This window comes from Melanotaenia boesemani, chromosome 22 (assembly GCF_017639745.1).
Source record: "Melanotaenia boesemani isolate fMelBoe1 chromosome 22, fMelBoe1.pri, whole genome shotgun sequence".
Taxonomy (NCBI): domain Eukaryota; kingdom Metazoa; phylum Chordata; class Actinopteri; order Atheriniformes; family Melanotaeniidae; genus Melanotaenia; species Melanotaenia boesemani.
The window spans coordinates 25,541,559-25,563,544 of NC_055703.1; the positions used below are offsets into that span (position 1 = coordinate 25,541,559).

The 21,986-nt window shown below is 46.2% G+C and overlaps 2 protein-coding genes across 3 annotated transcripts; both read right to left on the bottom strand.

Annotated features, from left to right (window-relative positions):
- Positions 1 to 6,699: 6,699 nt before the first annotated feature.
- On the bottom strand, positions 6,700 to 7,779 carry LOC121633522 (complement C1q-like protein 4). Of its 2 annotated transcripts, XM_041975633.1 has the most exons (4): positions 7,672 to 7,778; positions 7,537 to 7,635; positions 7,283 to 7,420; positions 6,700 to 7,138 (listed from the first exon to the last, which is right to left on the bottom strand). In XM_041975633.1, exons 1-4 carry the CDS (start codon positions 7,727 to 7,729, stop codon positions 6,867 to 6,869), a joined length of 567 nt encoding a protein of 188 aa, XP_041831567.1. In that variant the 5' UTR covers positions 7,730 to 7,778; the 3' UTR covers positions 6,700 to 6,866. The 2 variants fall into 2 exon arrangements, with proteins under 2 accessions (XP_041831567.1, XP_041831566.1); XM_041975632.1 differs by having other exon boundaries at positions 7,537 to 7,779.
- A 5,571-nt stretch (positions 7,780 to 13,350) lies between these two features.
- On the bottom strand, positions 13,351 to 21,955 carry zbtb1 (zinc finger and BTB domain containing 1). Its single transcript, XM_041975493.1, has 2 exons — positions 21,786 to 21,955; positions 13,351 to 17,069 (listed from the first exon to the last, which is right to left on the bottom strand). The coding sequence occupies exon 2, from the start codon at positions 17,063 to 17,065 to the stop codon at positions 15,065 to 15,067; it is 2,001 nt and encodes a 666-aa protein (XP_041831427.1). The 5' UTR covers positions 17,066 to 17,069; positions 21,786 to 21,955; the 3' UTR covers positions 13,351 to 15,064.
- Between the last annotated feature and the right edge of the window lie 31 nt (positions 21,956 to 21,986).

Here is a 21,986-nt window from a genome sequence, read left to right on the forward strand (position 1 = left end):
CTCTCTGTTCCCTGCTCGCCACGTATCAACCCCAAATTCCAAAAAACACTTGTGACTCATTGTAAATTGTTGATTACAAACAGAATTAAATGATTTTCAAGTCTCATGAATTCATATTTTATTCTCTGTAGAGCATTAATACACATATGAGATGATGAAACCGAGACACTTTACCATTTCATGGAAAATATGACCAGATTGTGTGTCTGATGGCAGCAACACACCTGTAAAAAGTAGTTCTAGGGTGATGTTTAGCACGTTGTAAAAAGTAGTTCCAGGGTGATGTACGGCACGGTGTAAAAAGTAGTTCCAGAGTGATGTTCAGCACGGTGTAAAAAGTAGTTCCAGAGTGATGTTCAGCACGTTGTAAAAAGTAGTTCCAGGCTGATGTTCAGCACGGTATAAAAAGTATTTCCAAGGTGATGTTCAGCATGGTGTAAAAAGTAGTTACAGGGTGATGTTCAGCATGGTGTAAAAAGTAGTTCCAGGGTTATGTTCAGCATGGTGTAGCATCCCCTCCTCTTCTAACAACTGTCTGGAAACCTTTAATAAGTGAGGAGACCCATTGCTGAAGTTTCAGGAGCTGAATGTTGTCTTATTCTGGTCTGATCCAGGATTCTAACTGCTCATCACCGTGGACCTTTGTGGCTGGATTTCTGCTTCCATGATTCTCCAGATGCTGTGTACTGGTGAAAGATCTGGACTGCAGGCAGGCCAGTTCAGCAGCCGGACTCTTCTCCTGTGAAGCCATGCTGCTGTGATGGATGCAGGATGTGGTTCAGCATTGTCTTGCTGAAATCCGCAAAGCCTTCCCTGAAAGAGACGTTGTCTGGATTGGAGCAGATGTTGCTCTAAAACCTTCATGTACTTTTCAGCATTGATGGAGCTTCACAGATGTGGAAGTTGCCCACGCCATAGGCACTAATGCAACCCCATCACATCAGAGATGCAGCTTTTTTACCTGTCCACTGATAACAAGCTGGATGCTCCCTCTCCTCTTTAGTCTACAGGACACGCTGTCCATGCTTTCCAGAAACTAGCTCACATTTTCATACATCTAAGTGAGAAGCATGTGTATGCAGACACAGAAAGCTGACATGACATGCAGATCTGGATCCATTGTTTTTTTAACTGCGTCTTTTAACTCTTTGCAAACCAACATGGATGAAGATCAGACCAGACTTTTTCTGGTGGGATGTGCCCGGAACTACTCACCAGTGAGGCGTCCAGGAGGCATCCTAACCAGATGCCCGAGCCACCTTATCTGACTCCTCTTGATGCTGACGAGCAGCAACTCTACTCTGAGCCCCTCCCGGATCACTGAACTTCTCACCCTATCTCTAAGGGAGAGCCTGGCAAACTTGTAGACAAAATTAATTTCGGCCGCCTGTATTCGTGATCTCGTTTCAGTCTTTCAGTCACTACCCACAACTCTGGACCATAGGGGAGGGTAGAAACGTAGATCTACCAGTAAATTGAGAGCTTTGCCTTTTGGCTCAGCTCCCTTTTCACCACGACAGACCGATGCAGAGTCCGCATCACTGCATGCGCTGCACCGATCCTCCTGTCGATCTCCTGCTCCATCCTTCCTCACTCGTGATCAAGACCCTGAGATACGTGAACTCCTCCACTTGGGGCAGGATTGCCGACCCGGAGAAGGCACTCCACCCTTTACCAGCTGAGGACCATGGTCTTGGATTTGGAGGTGCTGATTCTCATCCCAGCCGCTTCACATCGGCTGTGGATCGCTCTAGTGTGAGCTGAAGATCACGGCCTTATGAAGCCAACAGAACCACATCATCTGCAAAAAGAAGAGACCGGGACAAAAACCACACTGCTCCTCCTCAATTCGAGGTTCGACTATCCGACAGACCCTCCTCTCCAGCATCCCCGAATAGATCTTACCAGGGAGGCTGACGAGTGTGATCCCCCTGTAGTTGGAGCACACCCTCTGGTCCCCCTTTTTGAATAGGGGGACCGCCCCCCCCCCCCAGTCTGCCAGTCCAGGTGAACTGTCCCCGCTGTCCACGCGATGCTGCAGAGGTGTGTCAGCCAAGACAGCCCTACGGCATCCAGAGCCACCCGTCCTGCCACTGAGGAGCTTGTTAATCACCTCAGCGACCTCAGCCCCAGAGATGGGAGAGCCAACACCAGGGTCCCCAGGCTCTGCTTCCTCATTGGAAGACGTTTTGGTGAGATTGAGAAGGTCTTCGAAGTATTCCCTCCACCGCCTCACAACATCCTGAGTCGAGGTTAGCAGCCCCCCATCCCCACTGTACACAATGTTGATGGAGCACTCCTTTCCCCTCCTGAGCCGCCGGATGCTTGACCAGAATCTCGTCAAAGCCATCCGGAAGTCTTCCTCCCATGCCCAGGTTTTTGCCTTAGCGACCACCAAAGCTGTGCTCAGCTTAGCCTGCCAATACCCATCAGCTGCCTCTGGAGTCCCACAGGACAAAAAGGACCTATTCAACTGCTTCTTCAGCTTTACGGCATCCCTTACTGCTGGTGTCCACCAACGAGTTTGGGTGTTACCGCCACGACAGGCACCGACGACCTTACGGCCACAGCTGTGGCTGGCCGCCTCGACAATAGAGGCACGGAACACAGCCCACTCGGACTCATTTTCCCCCGTCTCACCCGGGACATGGTTGAAGTTCTGCCGGAGATGGGAGTTGAAACTCTTTCTGACAGGGGACTCCGCCAGACATTCCCAGTAGACCCTCACAACACGCTTGGGTCTGCCAGGCCTGACCAGCATCCTCCCCCACCATCTGAGCCAACTCACCACCGGGTGGTGATCAGTTGACAGCTCCGCCCCTCTCTTCACCTGAGTGTCCAGAACATGTGGCTGCAAGTCCGATGACACGACTACAAAGTCGATCATCGAACTGTGGCCTATAGTGTCCTGGTGCCAAGTGCACATGTGGACACTCTTATGTCTGAACAAGGTGTTCGTTATGGACAATCCTTGATGAGCACAGAAGTCCAACAACAAAACACCACTCGGATTCAGATCAGGGGGGCCATTCCTCCCAATTACGCCCCTCCAGGTCTCGATGTCATTGCCCTCGTGGGCATTGAAGTCCCCCAGCAGAACGAGGGAGTCCCCGGAAGGAGTGCTTTCCAACACCCCCTCCAAGGAATCCAAAAAGGGTGGGTACTCTGAACTGCTGTTTGGTGCATAGGCACAAACAACAGTCAGGACCAGTCCCCCTACCTGAAGGCGGAGGGAGGCTACCTTTTCATCCACCAGGGTAAACCCCAACGCACAGGCGCCAAGTCAGGGGGCAATGAGCATGCCCACACCTGCTCGGCGCCTTTCACTGGGAGCAACTCCATAATGGAAGAGGGTCCAGCCCCTCTCAAGGACAGTGGTTCCAGAGCCCAAGCCGTGTGTTAAGGTGAGTCCAACTGTATCTAGCTAGAACTGTTCAACCTAATTCACCAGCTCAGGCTCCTTCCCCGCCAGAGAGGTGACATTCCACGTCCCTAGAGCTAGCTTCTGCAGCCGAGGATCAGATCGCCAGAGTCCCCGCCTCTGGCAGCTGTCCAGCTCACACTCCACCCAACCCCTATGGCCCCTCCTGCAGGTAGTGAGTCCACGGGAGGGGGGGCCTATGTCACCCTTTCGGGCTGAGCCCGACAGAGCCCCAAGCCACCAAGCGCTCGCCTCCATGCCCCACCTACAGGCCTGGCTACAGAGGGGGGCCCCGATGAACAAAGTCTGGACAAGGGAAACATGGGTCCATGATTTGTCGTCATAGGGATGTTTTGAGCTGCACTTCGTGATGTGAATCACATTACTTCTTATCACAAAGAGTGAGGAATTAGCATTTGTTTTGATAAAAGGGGCAAACAGATAAGTTTTAACCTTGATTTAAAGCGGCTGAGTTTCATCAGACCTGCATTTTTCTCAGAGTTTGTTCCAGATGTGACGAGCATAAAAGCTAAATGCTGCCTCTCCACGTTCAGTTCTGACTCTGGGAACAGAAAGTAGACCTGACCCTGATGACCTGAGGGATCTGGTTGGTTCATAACAAACCAAAAGATCCTGAATGTATTTTGGCCCTAAACCATTCAGTGCTTTGTCATCAGTGTATTATTGATGTTCGCCACTGGATGACTGAAAACTTTTTACAACTGACTGATGATAAAACCGATTCTTTTAGTGGGCCTGAGGACTTTATTTTAGTTGTTTGAAGCTGTATTTTCATCTTTTTTGCCTTGGTCTAAACTGGTAATTTCGGTGTTGTCTTTGTTTAATTGAATAAAGTTCTGACACATCCAATCTTTGATCAATGCATTTGATCAGTGTTTCATCAGACAATTGTCTTCTGGTGAGATGGTTATGCAGATTTGTCCGTCATCAGCATAGTCATGGTAATCATTTTTTTTTTTTTTTTTGTTTATTCATTTATTCATTTATTTATTTTTCACTTAGATTATAGTTACCCCACAAACACAAAGAAGGCCCTGTCTTTTAAATTGGACTCAAACCAGTTAATTGCAGTATTAGAATGTCCCAACCAGGTTTTCAGCCAGTCTAGTAAGAAATTAGGACAGTTCAGGCTCTATCTTCTGAGGAGACTTTGGTGCACCGTTACGGGGTGGCGTGGCTCAGTGGATAGAGTGGTTGTCTTGTAGCCTGAGGGTTGCTGGTTCAATCCTTGGCCTGTTGAGCTCATGTTGAGGTGTCCCTAAGCAAGACACCAAACCTCAAATTGCTCCTGATGGGTTGTGGTTACCACCTTGCATGGCAGCTTTTGCCATCGGTGTGTGAGTGGATGAATGTGATGTATGATGTAAAGTGCTTTGGTTAATCGCACTATATAAAAACAGACCATTTAACATTTGGACTTTAGGAGTGAAGGGAGCGCTCCTGAGGACCTTCTCTGACTCTGTGGTAGCATCAGTCATCCTGTACGGTGTGGTCTGCTGGAGCAGTAGCATCACAGAGAGGGGGAGGAAGAAGCTGGACAAAGTCATCAGGGCTATTCTCTGGACTGGGTGCGGGGGTAGGTGACAAAAGGATCCTGGCAAACTGATATCCATGCTGGACCATGAGTCCCCCCCCCTGCAGGATGCCCTCTCTGCTCTGGAGGGCATCTTCAGGGACAGACTGATCCATCCTCGCTGTGGGAAGGAGAGATACTGCAGGTCTTTCCTCCCTGCTGCTGTCACACTTTACAATGAACACATGAAACTGTCTTTAAATATTTATATACATGTTTATATACTGTACATACTCACTCTGTCAGACCAGATACTGCACATATTTTTACTTATTGTGTGTGTGTGTGTGTGTGTGCTCTTGTTTGATATCACCTGTGTGCTTCTGCTTACTTAACCTGTACTTACAACAAAGCAATTTCCCCAGTCAGGGACTAATAAAGGTTTTCGTATTCTTATTTTGGTTGATTTTTAACTTCTAATATAGATTTCAAAGTGTAACTGTTGACAAAAAATGGTCTCTAGGTGGGACATCGATTTAATAGCTGCAGTTTTGTCGTCCAGTAGGTGGCGCTGTTGTGACATAAGGGCTCTGGAAATCCAGAACGGTGGGTCTGAATCTGGGGCTCTTTAGGTCTACAGAAACACACTATTGATCTGACAACACTTTGCCTCAGATGATTATAAATGAGCTTTGGTCCAGAGGAAACAGCAGTGTTTGTTGTTTGCATGATGAAGCTTTAACTTTCAGGGTGAACTGTGTTCTCCCTGAGTCCATGCAGTGGTTTCCAGTAGAGAATCATGTCTGATGTTAATGGACTGCTGACTGAGGACCCCAAAATCCCCAACATCCAGTTTTGACCTTAAACCTTGTCCTATGCACACAGAGATTCCTCCCGATTCTCTAAATCTTTTGATGATATAAGACACTGAAGATTCCACCATGTACAAGGTCCTTGCAATTTTATATTGAATATTTTTTCACAATGTTTATACACAGTTAGTCTTAGACATTGGAGAGTCTCTGCCTCTCTGAAATGCTCCTTTTATACCCAATCATGTTACTGACCAATTAACCTCATTAGTTGTCAAATGCTCCTCCAGGTGTTTCTGATTTGTACCAGTTACTTTTCCAGCCTTTTGTTGCTCCCGTTCCAACTCCTTACAGATGTGTTGCTGCCATCAGATTAAAAATGAGCCCATATCTTCCATTAATTATAAAATGGCTCAGTTTTAACATCTGATATGTTGTTTATGTTCTATTGGGAATAAAATATGGGTTGATGAGATTTGGAAATCATAGAATTCTGTTTTTATTTACATTTTACAGTGTTAACTTTTTTAATCGGGGGTTGTACTGTAATAAATTTTTGCTAAGTCATCATATAGTCAAGTAATGGAAATTAGAAAGTTATTAAAATATTAGAGGAGCTCATGAGGAAATACAGTGAAATGTTCTCTTTCTATGCCAAACGTTCTAGTTTACAGCTGTTTGCCAATCATCTTTAGTATACTAAGTACCTAAATCCTTTACCCATTTTCAAGAAATATGAGTAATTCATACAATTTAAATGTAGTCAACAATCAACAAAACGTTGTTATGCAATATTTCTCTTCATTGTGTTCCAAAACTAACATCTTTTATTAGCCAGAGGGCTGACTTCTAAACTCTGTGGAAAGAAGAAATGTTGTTTGACAAAATGTGTAGATTTTGATGTGATCTGAGATAAATGAGAAGAAGAAACATTCAAATGAACCAGATTTTATTTTTTGACAGACCTCCAGTTTCCTGCTCATTTCAGAACAAACAAGCTTTTTACTTCATCTTTTATTCATAAATAAACGTTTCCAGTCGTTCACCAAGGCGTGTTTCTAGATTCAGGATGCAGATGTGGAGATCTCTCCTCCACCGTCTACATGGGGAAGACAAGGAAGCCGCTGAAGGTGCTGAGACGACCCTGGTCTGCGATGGTCTTGCCTGACCACAGCTGGGCGAAGACCCGGTCGCCCTCCTCCAGTTCTAGAAGCATGCTGTTGGAGGCGCTGGCCTGGGTTCCTGCCTTCTGATAGATTGCAAACTTGTTCTCGCCGTTCTTCTTCACTCCAGCGTGCAGCTCTCCTGTACTGCCGACAACCCCGGTAAGCTGGAAGTAGTACACTCCCTTCACAGGAGCTGTGAAGATCCCTGCAGGGTAGAAAGTGGGGTTAGACTACATTTACCCTGCAGAACCGTCCAGTAAAGAGCAAAACAACGAAGATTCAGATTCGTCTGGCACAGCAAACTCAACTAATTTGCCCAATATTGGCTGTTTAAACTGTTGAGTCATACCTGTCTCATTGCTGTATGCTTTTCCGACGTTTGTTACGACCTTCTTGAACTCCAGAGTTTTGTCCTGAGTAAACGGCCCCAACGTGGTCCATTCCTGAGCGTTGACGAGTCCAGCCGAGAAAGCGATTCTTTGTTTCACTGCAGGAGGTCGGAGGGTTTAATTGGAGACAAGAAGCTGGAAGTCTGGAGCCTCAAAGCACCATGAGTCCAACAAAGACAAAGACACAATGACAAACATCATGCAGATGTTTTACCTCTTTCCCCTCTCTTCTTCTCCAGGAAATCCACTCTGCTTTCCAGCGAATGACCCCGATGATCCGGAGGACCCTGATGACCCCGATGATCCGGAGGACCCTGTTGACCTTGCTGTCCCTGTTTACCGTGTTGACCCTGAGCGTGGACCAGACCACAGAAGAGCAGCACCACGAGGAACCGGCAGGACATCATCTTTCCTGGGGAAGAACCAAACGAAGAGCAGGACAGAAAAGTCTGTACTGAAGCACTGAAAGGTGGGCTCATTTATTCGTGTCTGAGTCTGACCTCTGGACAGGGTTGTTTTTTTCAGCCAGTCAAACAGCAGTTTGTTAAAATCTGCTGACAGATGGAAACTAATCCATGTCTGGTAATCTTTAACTGACAGCTGATTGATTCTACAGCATCATCGGGCTCAACTGGGTTTTGATGATTTAAATAGCTTATTACAGCCATATCTGGTGGTTCAGAGCCAAACAAAGGACCCAGGTTTCTTCATGTGCACATCATCAACACCAACTCAGCCTTGAAGAAGGTGCAGTAGCATCTTTACTTGCTGAGGAGACGAGCAGATCCAGTCATCCACCACCCATCCTGATCCTGTCCAGCTGTATGTGGTCCAGGAACCGTACAACACTGGAACAGAACAGTCTGCAACACATAGGCTGGCTGAGAATCATCGGGATCTTCCTCTGACTGGACCAGGTCAACATCTTGAGTCTTTTTCATTCTGTTGTAGAACTGCTGCTTTTGGGATCAGACAGATCAGTGAATATAAGGTGTCCAGGTCCTGTGGCTGCAGAGCAAGCCCATATCATCATCCCTCCACCACCGTGCTGGACAGTCAGTTGAAGTAATTAGTTTTCTCTAAACCTGCTGCTGTGCATTACGATTCAAATCAGCTTCTGTTCAGCTTTATTTGTAAAGACACTTTTAAAGATTCAGCTCAGTTTATTATAGTCCAGTTATAATTTAGTTCGAACAAACTCATATGACCCACATTAGTCCAATTTATAACTTATTTTATAGAAGTCAATTCATAAAAGATAATTACCTAGCTAAGAAAACCAACAGCTTGCATTCAGTCCTCCATCCTGAGCTGCAGGAGGAGCCAGTGAAGAGGAAAATTTCCAGGAGCTCCATCCTTGTTCAGTGTCATCTGGTTCTACTGGGTCTGAACTGGGTCTGAGAACCTGGCCTACCTTATCCAACCTTGTGTGTAAAATATAAATATAAATTATGTTGCTGCCAATAACTTATAATCTATCACAGGGCTACTTAATTCGATCGCATGAGGGCCGCAGTCCTGCAGGTTTTCAATGTTTCCCTGCTCCAACACCTGATTCAAATGAAATGGATCCAACAGCCCATAAAGTTCTGCACAATGACACGATGGTGTGATGCTCACTGAAACCTGAGAACTGGATCTGTGTAGTAAATTTAAATCATTTTGGCCCACCAGTGCTTCTTCTACTTCTAGTGGGTCTTTGTCTGGATGTACGGGGCAGGTAAATCAGTGATGTCCGGGCTCTTTACCAGACAGGCAGGAGTGTTTATGGGCCGAGCTCTTTCCTCTGGGATCTACCTGGCTGCATGGGTTTTGTAGAGGATTTGGATTTAAGCTAAATCCTCTGAGAAGAAGAAATATCTTGTCAAACTAAAAGACATTTAACATTGGTTTAAGACATTTAATCAGTTGAAATTCAAAGCGGAGTAACGTGATAAAAGAAACGAGAACTAAACAGAACAACACGACATTCAGGGACGTTGAAAGTTATTCTAATAAAAGGCCTCATAGAATATAATAACTGCACATGTGATGCGATAATGATCTGAGGTTTGTCAGCAATGAGTCAATGATCGAAAGGCTGCAGTGAAACAGTTCAATGTCTGTGCTGCACAGTTTCTCCCACAACAACTGTGGAGCACCGGCATATTAAAATCAATGAGTACAGAGATCATACAAACATGTTTGTAAAGTATTAACAGTTATCGATCAGAGAAAGTTCACCAGAGAGCTTGATTTCTTCAAAGTAAATTTACTTGTGACTTTATGTAACATTCACTGACCCTCACGTCAACATTTAAATGCGACCGGACCGGTCCAGTTCATCTACATGTTGCGTTTGTTAGAGTTTACTGGGGGACATCCCTCACGTTGCGTCAAACATGTCACGTTGTGTCCTGAGCTGCACAATTTTCTTTCTTTATTATTTTTGGTCGGCACACTGACAAGTTTACATGCAGAAAAGATGAAAAGTAGGATTATTATTATTATAATTATTATTATTATTATTATCACCATGAATCGTTGCTGTTTCTTCATCTCATTTTCAGCTGTAATGCAACATTATTCAACCACCAGTTGCAACTGATGCGAGCCTCTGCAGACCTGACTGGGAAACCCCATGGATCCCAGTCTGTAGTGGTATGTGTTACCAGTTTAACTTATCCTGTTTTCTCTTGGATGGTTGACATTCATGCCAACCTGGTTGGTGCAACTAATAAAAGGTACCAGCCTGGCAGGTTAGTTTCTTTTGCCTCGTAATTATAACCAGATAACTGCCCTCACCTGGCCTGGTAGTCTGCCACTGTTCCCATGAAAAGATAATATCTGGTTCCATTTTTAATATTCCTTTCTTATAGCAGTGTGATGGACTGGTGACCCACCTCGGGATGGGCTGCAGTAGTACGTTTGCATGTGGTCTTGTTTGACTTTTTCTATAACCACTTTACAGCGGGTAACGATGGCCTCTGTGTACATGGGGATAAAGCAACTGCTGTTCTCCAAATATTTAGTTCGTAAATATATGGCAATATTTGACTTGGAAGATACTTCGAGTTAAACAAACACAGAGGACACTAAACATAAACTCAGCCTGTTGACTGTATCAAACATGGACGCTGTTTTATTTACAACATCACAGAGTTTGGAAGTCAGAAAAAAGTTATTCAATTAGGCCGAGTAAACCTGTAAAATCACTTTAAAAGTTAGACTAACATACTCGGATTGCAAAAGTCCAGTTATTGTTAGTTGTGTGCATGAAGGGACAGAGAATAACCGAGTAATACGTTTCTTATTGGTCTTAAAAAGAGACCAAAATGCTGTTTTCCTTAAAAATACTCAGAATAACTTCAGCTTTTCTTCAGATGTTGTTGCATTATAAAGTTCATCATAGAGAAGTTTGACTTTTCAGGTGTTAACAGAGCAGAAACATCTGATGGAGCTTTTCGTGTCCTGAAAAAATGCACCACCATCAGCCTGTAATCCATCAGCTGTTAATCTGAGCAGCACTTTAATCTGTAAAGATGATGATGATGATGATGAGCTGCAGGTCCTCACAAAAGCCCTGTCCCTGTTTCAGGTCAGAACTGGACACGGGAAGTTTGGACTTTTGGGAATTCTGAACATTTCCTTCGGGTCCGGGTTTGATTTTCTGGCTGATTCTTTTCTGAAGCAGAAGATGTGTCAGGGATGCGATCAGCTGTTTCTGACTGTAGCTCCGCTCATTTAATCCCATCAAACTGGGACTGGATGATATCTCACCTCCTGGATTAAACTTGCCTTTGCACTGATTTTTATTCTTAGTGGTTTCAGTTTGTCAACCACAAAATCTGTTCGAGTAGCAACAGGAAGTAGCTGTCTGGGATGTCAGGTTGTCCTGATGCAATCTGCTGGTTTTTCCTTAAACAGGAAATAATTCTATAAACTGGCCTCTATGAAGACCGTTGTTATAAACTGGCCTGTATGAAGACTTTTGTTATAAACTGGACTAATGTGGATGTTTTAATTGGATCATAATGAATCGGCTTGAATTATTTTTCTCTGTAAAGTGTCTTAAGATGACTTTGTTGTGAATTGGCGCCATGAAAATAAAGCTGAATTGAATACCGATGAGGACCTGGTTTTAGATCCCACTGCCTGAAGGCAGCAGGTCTCAGAATTCACGTTCCAGATGTGGATCAGTGACGTTCTGCAATAACTTCAAGCAAGCTGGGTCGATACAGAAGAAGAAAGAAACTGTGTCAGTTCCTCCGACATGCATTTCACTGCAGACAGGTGAAGTTATTCCAGTTAAAATATAAAACACTTTCCTAAACGTTTGTCCATCTTTGAGGATCAAAGACGCTCAGATGATCTCCAGCACGTCTCCAGATCCAAAAATAAAATCACTAAACAGTTAAATTAATTTTCCTTAAAGAAAGATTGAAGGGATTTCCGTATTTTTCTCTCTACAGTCAGAATATCATTAAAACATTCAAACATGGAGTTTTGCATAAACCTGATGGTCCTCTCTGTCCGTACGAAGATGTCAGCATATTACTAACAAAGCTGTTATTGGTCTGCTTGCTTCCCATCTTTCTCCATCTTTAGAGATCACGGCCTAACATTTCTAAGGTCAAACCATCCCTCTCCTTTTCTGACCTTGAGAAAGTAACATGTTTTTCTCTCTTCGAGGCTAGACGACGTAATAGTCGTAATTCAGGGTCAGGGGCATCCTACCACACCAGTTTTAGCTTCTTTACTGGTCCCAGTTCGTTTCAGAGTGGATTTTAAGATTTTATTTTCACGTGTTTAAATGGGCCAGCCCCTCCTATCTTTCCAACCATTAACACTACCCAGTCCAGGACTCTGAGATCTGCTGATCAGATGCTTCCGGTTGTCTCGATGTCCCAGTTAAAACAGCCCAGACTGTGGGCCTGCTTCCCCTCCACAGCAGGACCTCACCAACAGTGGATGTTTTTACAACTAATTTAAAAACTTTTTATTCCCTGGCTTTTAACTCAGACTGAGCTCGTGACATTTAGGCCTCTGTGTCAGTTTTTGGGATTTGTCTACATCTGCTTTTGTGTTGTTTTCAGGTTGGACAGCACTTCGAACTGAGATGGATGAAGGCTTCTTCTTGTCTGCTGCTCCCTTTGCTTGGAACAAACTAAGACCTGAAACTTCATGACCTGGTCTCATTGGATGCGTTTAAGAAAATGTTGGATTTGGAGGCTAAAAATGGGTCGGAGATTTCAACTGGTAGAGGTGGAACCACCTCAGCAGCATGGCTGAGGAAGAGGAGGGTACTGGACCGTCCAGCCTGCAGTCCTGACCTGAATCAACCCCGTACTGGTAAACACCTGGAGATGTGTTTGCAGGAGAAATGGAACAAAATAACATCTAATTATCTGTTGTCCTCAATGCTGTTTTAACAGTGATGGGACAAGAGTCAATGACCCTGCGTTTTTTGGACTTTTTCATGTTCATGCTACCCCCCCCTTTTTTTTTTTTTTTTTTTTTTTCTAATTTGGGGCCAGAATTAGCTCAGCTATGTCACAAGTTGATAAAGTGTAGTTCGCCTGTTTGGCTCCATTCCCAGCGCTCCTTGTTCATACATTCGTTTTAATTAGTTAAATATTGAAGTAAATTCTGAACATGTTCTCTTTTGCACCGATCCTACAGGTGGATGCTGGCGTAGCAGAGGGGCTCAAAACAAAGGCAGGAAGTGTGCAGCTTACATAGATCAGATGGAAACGTGAGGCAGATCACGAGATGCAGCTCGAGTCATCTTGCTTCATGTGCTTTCAGTTTTTAATCTAGAGCTTCTGAAAATTTACAGAACAAAACCTGAAGGCAGAATTTTGGTGACTTCAGTGTTTTCTTCTTCATCTCCGAGGTGTTGCTTGAAATCTGAGTAAACACGCAGAAGCAGGTCAGAAGGTGGAGAGTTGAGCAGGTGCTCCTGCAGCGCCCTCGTGTGGACACACTGTGTACTGCAGCTGTTACAGGAACAATAAAGATTGATTTGAACACACTAATGACACAAACAGAAGTTCACTTGGTTTATTTGGAGCTTGAAAAGGCCCGTATTCACACAGCAGAACATCAACAACCTGAACTCACACCCAGCCGTTTATTAGAGGAACGTTCTCATGGTTCCGTCCCGCTGGATCCAGAACCTGTACAGTTCCTGCTGCAGGAACCTGAAGAACTGCTGGAGCAAGACTAGTGTTTAAAGGTTCCTGCAGCAGAAAATCTGCTTTAGTTTGACGGTTCGCCTCGCGGTTCTGATCCAGTTGAAGTGATTGTCCCAGCAGAACTGTTGAAGCGACCTCTGGCCTCCTGCTGCTTCTACCGGGCCTTTACACCCCTTTACCTGCTTGGATCTGGATCCAGTTCAGAGCCAGTTCTGGATCCAGTTCAGAGCTAGTTCAACTTTAGAACCTTCTAAGCACCATTTTCCCACCACAGACCCACATAATCAGGTCTGGCCTGGATCAGACCGACTAAACGCCATGCTGGTTCTGGATTTTAAACATGGCTGACAGTCTGCTCCCTGAACCAGAACCTGAGACAAGATCTGGGCCGACAACAGGATGAGGATCAGAAACAGACTCTGAACCAGAACTGGAATTTAAGCCATGACGGACCAGGACCGTTCTGGAACAGTTTAAGAACGGTTTTGTGAGATCTAGTTAAACTGGTTTGGACTGAAATGTTCGGCTAGTCCAGCTGGAAACCGCTCACTGTTGGTTTGGTTCTGGTTCCAAAGTGTTCTAAGGTGGTGTACGAGTCATTCTGGATCTGGATTATAAAAGTTTGGTTTTGGATGTTTCTAATAATGCAGTTGGTTCTGAGCTGCTGAAATGGACCAGAACTGGTTCTGATTTGGCAGAAGTGCATGGACAAGAGGGCTCATGAGGCCTGACAGTGGAGTCCAGTGGCTCGGTTCTGATTCTAGTGTTTTGTTGGGGTTTTTCAGGTCTAGTTTGATGGGGTGGGCCTGGTACCTGTGCCTGCCCGTCCTCCCATCATGCATCCCGGCAGACAGTGTGACAGTAAAGGCACCAAACGTGAAGCGGGACATGAGGAACCGGGCCATTGAGCAGGATTTGGACCGTCTAGAACACAGGTGTCAAAATCTAGTCCTCCAGGGCTGCTCTCCTGCAGGTTGTTGTTTCCCTGCTCCAACACACCTGACTGAAATTACTGGGTTGATGTGAAGAAATTGACAAAAAGCTGTTGGATTTATTTGATTTGAATCAGGTGTGTTGGAGCCGGAAAACAACAAAAACCTGCAGGATAGCGGCCCCCAAGTCCTGGCTCTGAAACAGGAAGTTGACCCGTCACACATGACTCTGAAGTTCAGCACCACTCTAACTACAAGAGATCCGGGTGGAGTCAGGAACTGGTCCAGATCCACCTGATGAGTCCATTAGCAAACTTAACTTTGGTAAAAATGTCACTGAGGTTCTGATAACAGCTTCTCTGGTTCTGAAGCGGCTGGAGAATTTTTCTAGAACCCGTTAAAGTTCCTGAAATGTAAATCTCATATTTCATGTGGAGTGAAGTCAGTCTGACAAACAGGAAGGAAATTCTCTACAAACAGAGCAGGAAATGTAAGGCTCCGCCCACCAGTATCCAAGCAGCCAATCACCAGCCACCTGCTGCGGTCACACAAACATCTAAAAGTGCAGATAAAAAGTCATTTTGGTGTTCAAGTGCACGATTTGTTCTCACATTTATGGCTTCTCTGTAACGTTCTATAGTCTCTTGGTGTGTCTGGAGTTGTAGTGGCTCCTCATGTCTTTCCGGAGCCGGAATTTTTCCCCGCAGACGCCGCAGATGTACAGGTGGACGTCCATGTGCTTCTCCAGCTGCTCGCCGCCGGGGAAGATCTGGAAACACACCTGGCAGATGGTTTCACCGGCCGACAGGTGCGAGATCATGTGTCGCACGTGGTCATGTTTGAGGAAGGTTCCCTGGTCGCAGACGGGACACACGTAGCGCGCCATTCCTTTGTGCATGTCGGTGTGCAGGCGGAGCTGGCGTTCCCGGAGGAACTGCTTCCCGCAGGTCTGGCAGGTGAACTGCTTCTCCTTGGTGTGGACGGTGTAGTGCTCCCGCAGGTGGCAGCGCTGGTAGAAGCCTTTGCCACAGATGCTGCAGAAGTGTTTCCGGCGGTGATCCGGTTCGGATCCCTCCTCCAGGATTACGGGCCGGAACAGCTCCTGGTCGTGGCAGGACAGAGCGTGATCCAGCGCCAGGCTCTCATTCTGGAAAAGCAGGCCACAGTGGGGGCACGCCAGGTCCGCCTCCTCCATCCCCTGAGGCTCCCCCAGCAGCGAGGACTCGTCCTCGCCGTGGGAGTCCGACTCGCCGCCGTGCGATTCGCCGCAGCGCTCGGCGTGCTCCTGCAGCTGCCGGCCTTTGATCAGCACCTGGCCACACCTGCCGCAGGCGCAGATGTGGCCCATGTGGTTGGACAGGTAGTGGGCCGAGCGGTCCTCCTCCGTCAGCGGGGCGCCGCACAGCTCGCAGGGGGCGCAGTCGCTGTCCTGCCGCTCGTCTTTGACCTTCCGTAGCTTCGAGGGAATTCCGGAGTCGTTGCTGCTCGACGGGTGACCCTCTGCCGACTCACCGCTGCTCTCCAGACCCGACACGCCCGGTTCTGGCTCGCGGTCTGATTCCATGTTCTCCCTCTGCGCATCTTTACGTTTGCTACAGTTCCTGGAAACATGGTCGCCAACTCGGACCATCTCAATCTCAGGGAACACGTTTTCTTCTGGCTCCGTCTTGATGCTCCTGGTGGACCTGGGCTCGCCATCCGTCCCGGCCGCCACTGACCTGATGGGGAGGTCGGGGTCATCCTCGCCTTTACAGACGACCCGGTGCTCCTCCATGCTCTCAGAGGCTGAGCTCTCCGCCTTGCTGGAGTCGTTGTCGCCCTCCATGTTCCCTCGGGGCGGATGGAAAGCCTTCCGGTTGGTGCAGGTCAGGATGTGTTCAATCAGCAGCTTCTCGCAGCTGAAGACGAAGCCGCAGTCATCGCAGGTGTAGGTGCGGCCGAATCTGGGCCGGTCTTTGAGAGCTGAGCTCCTGCCACCAGACCGCTTCCTGAGGTCACATGGCTGTTCGATTGCTCCGTCTGCAGTGGGCGGGGCCACTATCAGAGGAGCGGTGACCGCCTCCTCAGCCCCTGCTGGCTTGCTGACCACGGCAGGTACAGCTGGACGCCCGCTGCTGCTGCTCGCTGCCTTCACCGAGCGCTCGCCCTCCTGGGCTGCAGGCTTCTGCTGCTCATACATCCGGACTCCGAACATCATTTTCCCACCAGTGAGTCCGGTAGAGGATGTGGATGAAGAGGATGAGGAAGCTGAAGAAGATGGGGTAAGGTTGGAACTCCTGATGTCCCTGAGGTCCTCCAGCGAATCAGGGATGTAGTACATCTGCAAGTACGCCATGGACGCCTTCAGCTCCTCAAACTCGTAGCTTCCCACGACGATCCGTCCGAGGTACATGAGCTGCAGGATGAGGTCGAAACACTCGGCGCTGATCTGCATGTTGCTCAGGTCCAGACGGCCCGCCCCCTGCTGGTCCCGGATGAACATCATCCTGAAGTAAGAGCTGCAGGCAGCCAGGACGGCCTTGTGCGCCCTGAAGTAGATGTCACCTATGGCGATGAGGCAGTCGCACAGGAAGCCCCACTCCCGCTGGTTGTTGAGCTGCTGGAGGACGTGATCGCTGTGGCTCGGCCGCGCCATCGCCCTGGAAACCGAAGAAGAAGAAACAGTCATTATTCGCTCCGCTGTGGTTGCTCTGCAGAGCGTCTCAGAACCGACTCAGTCCTGAGATGACTCATCGAGATTAAACCTGAATCATCGGAGATCTTATTTCACCCGAGAGTTGGGGGATTTCTCATCGCCTCGCATCGTCTTCACACCAGAAAAGGAAACTTTCACACGGTTCATCAGACCAGAGCTCAGGTCTGAGAGTCCTGGTTCATCAGACCAGAGCTCTGGTCTGAGAGAACCAGACCAATCCTCTGATCTGGATCGGGTTCTGGACTATGCTGTGCTTCATTGTCAGTATAAATCTCTACAAACCAAAGATCCTCTGTGAGTGACGATGCTCCACTCGGTCACACGAGCTGCAGATGATAATTAACCAGCTTTTACGAAGGAAGTCTGTAAAACTATTCTAACATCTCTAATATCAGACGGCTGCTCTGATTCTGAATCTGATCCTGGATCTGAAACATGTGCAGACTGATGCTGATGCTCATCACACCTAATGGCTGTCACGGTCAAGTGTGTCAAGCCTGAAAATTGTTCAGTTTGTCGTCCTTGATCGGCATGGTAATGAAAACTGAACACACCTGTTTCATCTGACCGCGTTTCAAATGTGTAAAATAATCTAAGTATAACTTTAGGTTCTTGTAAATGTGTTTGTCTCCACATAATCAGTCTACTCACACAAACATTTCACACAGATTTTACCGTCATCCTCACAGATCAGACGTGTGCACGGATCACGTGGAGCTCTGAGACTCCGCTGATGCCTCCAGACTCCTGCAGATCTACAAACACATGATGTGTTTAAGTACCTGTGGGTCATCTGGATTTTAATCAGATTTTCATCTATAATAATTTCTTCTAGTTGTTTAGCTTTCTCATTACATTTGTCCTAATATCAGATATTAATATTTGTGAAGTCTGTGGGAGACGTTTTACTCAAACATGAGACGCTGTGTGACCTGATGAAACAGAAAGTTAACGCCATGGTGGAGCTACTTCCTGCCGTCCTACTCTGCAGCACTGCCACTGATCAATGCTGGGATGTTTAACTGGTGATACGTGATGCTGGTTACGATCTAAACGACCAGCTTTCCACCAGCTTAGATACCACATGCAGGGTGCGAACCACAGGGGAGCTGGGGGAGCTATAGCTCCCCTCAATGAAACATGAGCTCCCCTAGAAACAGGATTTATGAAATGTTGGGGGCGCTATATAATACTGACAATAAAATGTATGTTGATTTCTCACAAATTCACTGTAGCCTAAAGTATGACTATGGATGCTGTAATTATTGTGACCACTGAAGCTTGGCGGCGCTCCAAGTTAAACTTCCTGTAGATCTACGTTAAATACAAAATAAAAGAAGTAAATGCGTAAAAGGTAAGACCTGCTTTAACTATTTACAATATGGGAAACTATCATTGCTCATTATATTGTGTATGGCAAGCATCGCTGTGTACGTGTGTGATATGTGGGGAATATTAACTATGTAAGTTGATCTTCGCAAAAAGAGTGGTAAAATTTTTTTTTTGCAAGGGACATTTGCATCTGTTATGTATTATTGTTGCATAAGAGTTGTTAACCATTATGTATTGGTACGCTTATGTTCTGTGGGGCAAGCTGTAATATCAGCTGGCATCATGTTCTTGCCGAAAAAAGATAGAAAATGCAAAAAAGCGGCTCCCCCTAAGCCCACGGTATGGTTCGCACTCTGACCACATGTAATTCTAAACTAGAATCTGGAGGCATCACAGGACAGCAAACAACAGCGAAATGCAGAGTTTTACAAAGAATAAGAAATCCTCAAAGTGGAGCATCGCGGGACGAGATTTTAACGGTTAAACGCCATTTAATGGAAACGCCTGCAAATCTTTGGTTGAAGTTTTAGAAATATCTCTTTTATTTTGTGAACAGCTGTGATGGAAGTACAGCTCGTAAAAATGTAATTTCATTTTACATGTTCACATGAATATTTGCCCGGGACGTCACGATTGTAGATTTTTTTTTGGTGCGATTACTGTCAAAGAAATAATCCCAATTTTACGATTATTTTGCTTTAATTCATTTCACTACGATATAAACATGTAAAACCACATCAACACTCCTTATAACATAAATAGCCAAAAAGTTTCATTCCAGCTAAATGCCCGCTGCTCTGTAAAGAATAAATAAATCCTACATTTAACTCTGGACAGAAAACAGACGAAAAGACTACAGGACTTCTATGTGGACCAGAGCAACTACATTATAAAAATACTTCTAAACATTTGTTTCAACAGATAATTTAAAAACAGGGGAAAAACATCAGCTAGCTTTGACGTCCAGCTGCTGTGTGACACAAATAAAACTGGAAGAGTGGAAATAAACGTGTGAAATTAATGGTGCGTTTAATTTGACTCGCAGCTCGGACGTCGGATCTGGGAATGACATCCTAGCTAAGAGCGATGTTGGTGACAAAACCCATCTGCACGTCACCAGGAAGCAGTTTGTTTTCCTTGCGAGGTCTCTTTACAGAACATTATTGAACCAGTATGTGGAAACGATCACATCAGAATATGAAAGACGTGGACGGTAAACCATGACTTCACTGTATTCTGTAAGAAACGTTGTGAATGTGTTGTAGTTTCCTACATGTACAGCTTGTTTTTGTTTAGCGTAGATAAAGTTTATGCTGCTGTAAACCGTTGTTGGACAGTCATTTTTACTGGGTGAAGTCGGGGTTGGTGAGCTTTATTGAACGCACCATTAATCCTGTTTCTTCTACAGATCATTGCACACTGATGACTAAAGGCACCAACCGCCCGCGAGTCGGTCAATCTGTAAAAAAAAAGCCCAACTTGTGTTGTACATAAATATAAAATTGTAAATGACAATAACATTTTAATTTAATGCTACATCAGGGAAATATTAACATGACTTAACCAAGTTACTGTACATTTACTTTATCGTACAAATCTGTTGTTTATCCAGCAAATGGTGAAACTGAATTATTTCATTCTTTTCCTGCAACTTTTGTATGTTATGCTTTACAGGCCGGTGAGACCTCCTCCTCAATGACACCCTGGTGTTTGTCGTTAATAAGAAGAAAAATGGCCTCTCAGGCCAGTGCTCTGCAGGGTGCATGTTCCCCTGCTGCAACACACCCTAACAAATGGTTCTACAACAGTTTGTAGTCAAGTTCTGCACAAGCCTCTTAACGACACATTATTTGAGTCAGGTGTGGTACAGCAGGGAAACATCTAAAACCCGCAGGACACTGGCCCAAGAGGTCTGGAGTTGGTGATCTCTGACTTAATCTGTTTGTTTGGAGGGATAACTCTTCCTCTGCCGTCCAACACGGCCCTTCTCTAGCTTGTACAGAATGAAAAGGCAACACACAGATGTTGTTTCAAGCTGCAGGGATCTGCTGAAATGTTTCAGACAAAATCCTTTATGGAAAGTGACAATATTGAGGGGACTTTCCTGTTTATTAACGGTGGCTTTTAATACAGGGATTATTTGTGAAATCAAGTGATCGTGACGCCCCTATTGACAAAAAAAGACTATTTAGTCAGTAAATGAATCAGAGCTGATTTCCGCCTTCTTAGAGGACAGATAAATGTTTCAGAGTTCCTGCAACTTCACAGAAACAGTTTTCTGATTGCTGTCTGGTCTTGATGACATAACCTTCTAATCTCTGCAGTCAAACCTGATCTTATCAATCAGCTGATTTGTGCTGAGTAAGAGTCCCATGACGCTTAAATCTCACTCTGTATATGTGATCAACAAAGAAAGTTCAGAACCACCATGGTGAAGCCCGTCAGCCTGGTTCAGGTTCACACCCTCATAAGGCTAAACTACTCCAAGAAGCCCAGAACTGATCTGTGTTCACATGCATCATCAGTGGTTCCTGCACCTGCTGAGTCAGAACTGAACCAGCACAGTTCTTCCTCATCAGATTACAGGCTCGTCTTTCAGCTGAAAGGTCCGCCGGTCAAACCGCGCCCAGCTCAGGTGTGTCAGAGCCGCACACCTGAACCGCTGGATTCTGGGTTGTACAGCCTGCCACCAAACTCTGCACTGAAACACCGTGAAATAAGAGTTCGTCCTGTCACCCTGGTTCTGATAACTGCGGCTCGCCGTCCGCTCCCGCACAACGACCACGCGCACTGCCAAACGCAGTGAGGGGCCCGCATGAAGCAGGTCAGACAGGTCGTGCTGGGGAGGACAGAGGAAGAGATAAAATGGAGATTACGATTCCGGCTAGCTAAAAGAAGCTAGTAACTGTTAGCATCGCTAACACCGGGAAATTCAGCAGCTGGACCTCCAAAATAAAAAAGAACTTATGCCCTAGTGGTGTGAAAAAAAATCTGCGGACGGATGCGGTTGATGGTTATCTACTCATAAAAGTATAGTTAATGTTTACAACAAATTAAATACGGTGTTAATGTGAAGCTTCTTTCAACAAGCCATTAAACAACACCGAGTTAATTACCCAGATTTTATTTCGCAAATTAGGACCGGACGTTAGACCCGTTCACGACAATAACTGACGCAAGTGAACCAAATCTCTCCCGCAAACAGCCCCGCCGCCCCCGCACTGCCACCGCACTCAGCTAGCACCAAGAGCAGCAGGCCGCAGGGACTTTTTACTGTCTTTCCCCGGCAAGAGAACTCAAAAGGCCGGACAAGCAGTCGCGGACTCACCGTGAGTTCTATAAGCCCGCGGAGGAGCTGCTGTTTTCGGCGGCGGAGAGCGAATGTTCCCGGGGCGCCGGAGTTTCCTCCCCGGGTAGTTTGTTGTGTTCAGGCGGAAAGTTGAGACGAAGATCAACCTCTTCTTCCTCTCCTCCCGCAGGATGAAAGAACTTCCGCGCAGACTGCCGCTCCGTCACGCGAGGAAGCCAA

Excerpts from the sequence above, each read along its gene's own strand:
- LOC121633522 (XM_041975632.1), bottom strand. The coding sequence starts at position 7,729 with ATGATGTCCTGCCGGTTCCTCGTGGTGCTGCTCTTCTGTGGTCTGGTC. Across the intron at positions 7,421-7,536 it reads GAAGAAGAGAGGGGAAAGAG|TGAAACAAAGAATCGCTTTC; the intron begins GTAAAACATCTG and ends GACCTCCTGCAG. Across the intron at positions 7,139-7,282 it reads AGCATACAGCAATGAGACAG|GGATCTTCACAGCTCCTGTG; the intron begins GTATGACTCAAC and ends TCTACCCTGCAG.
- zbtb1 (XM_041975493.1), bottom strand. The coding sequence starts at position 17,065 with ATGGCGCGGCCGAGCCACAGCGATCACGTCCTCCAGCAGCTCAACAAC.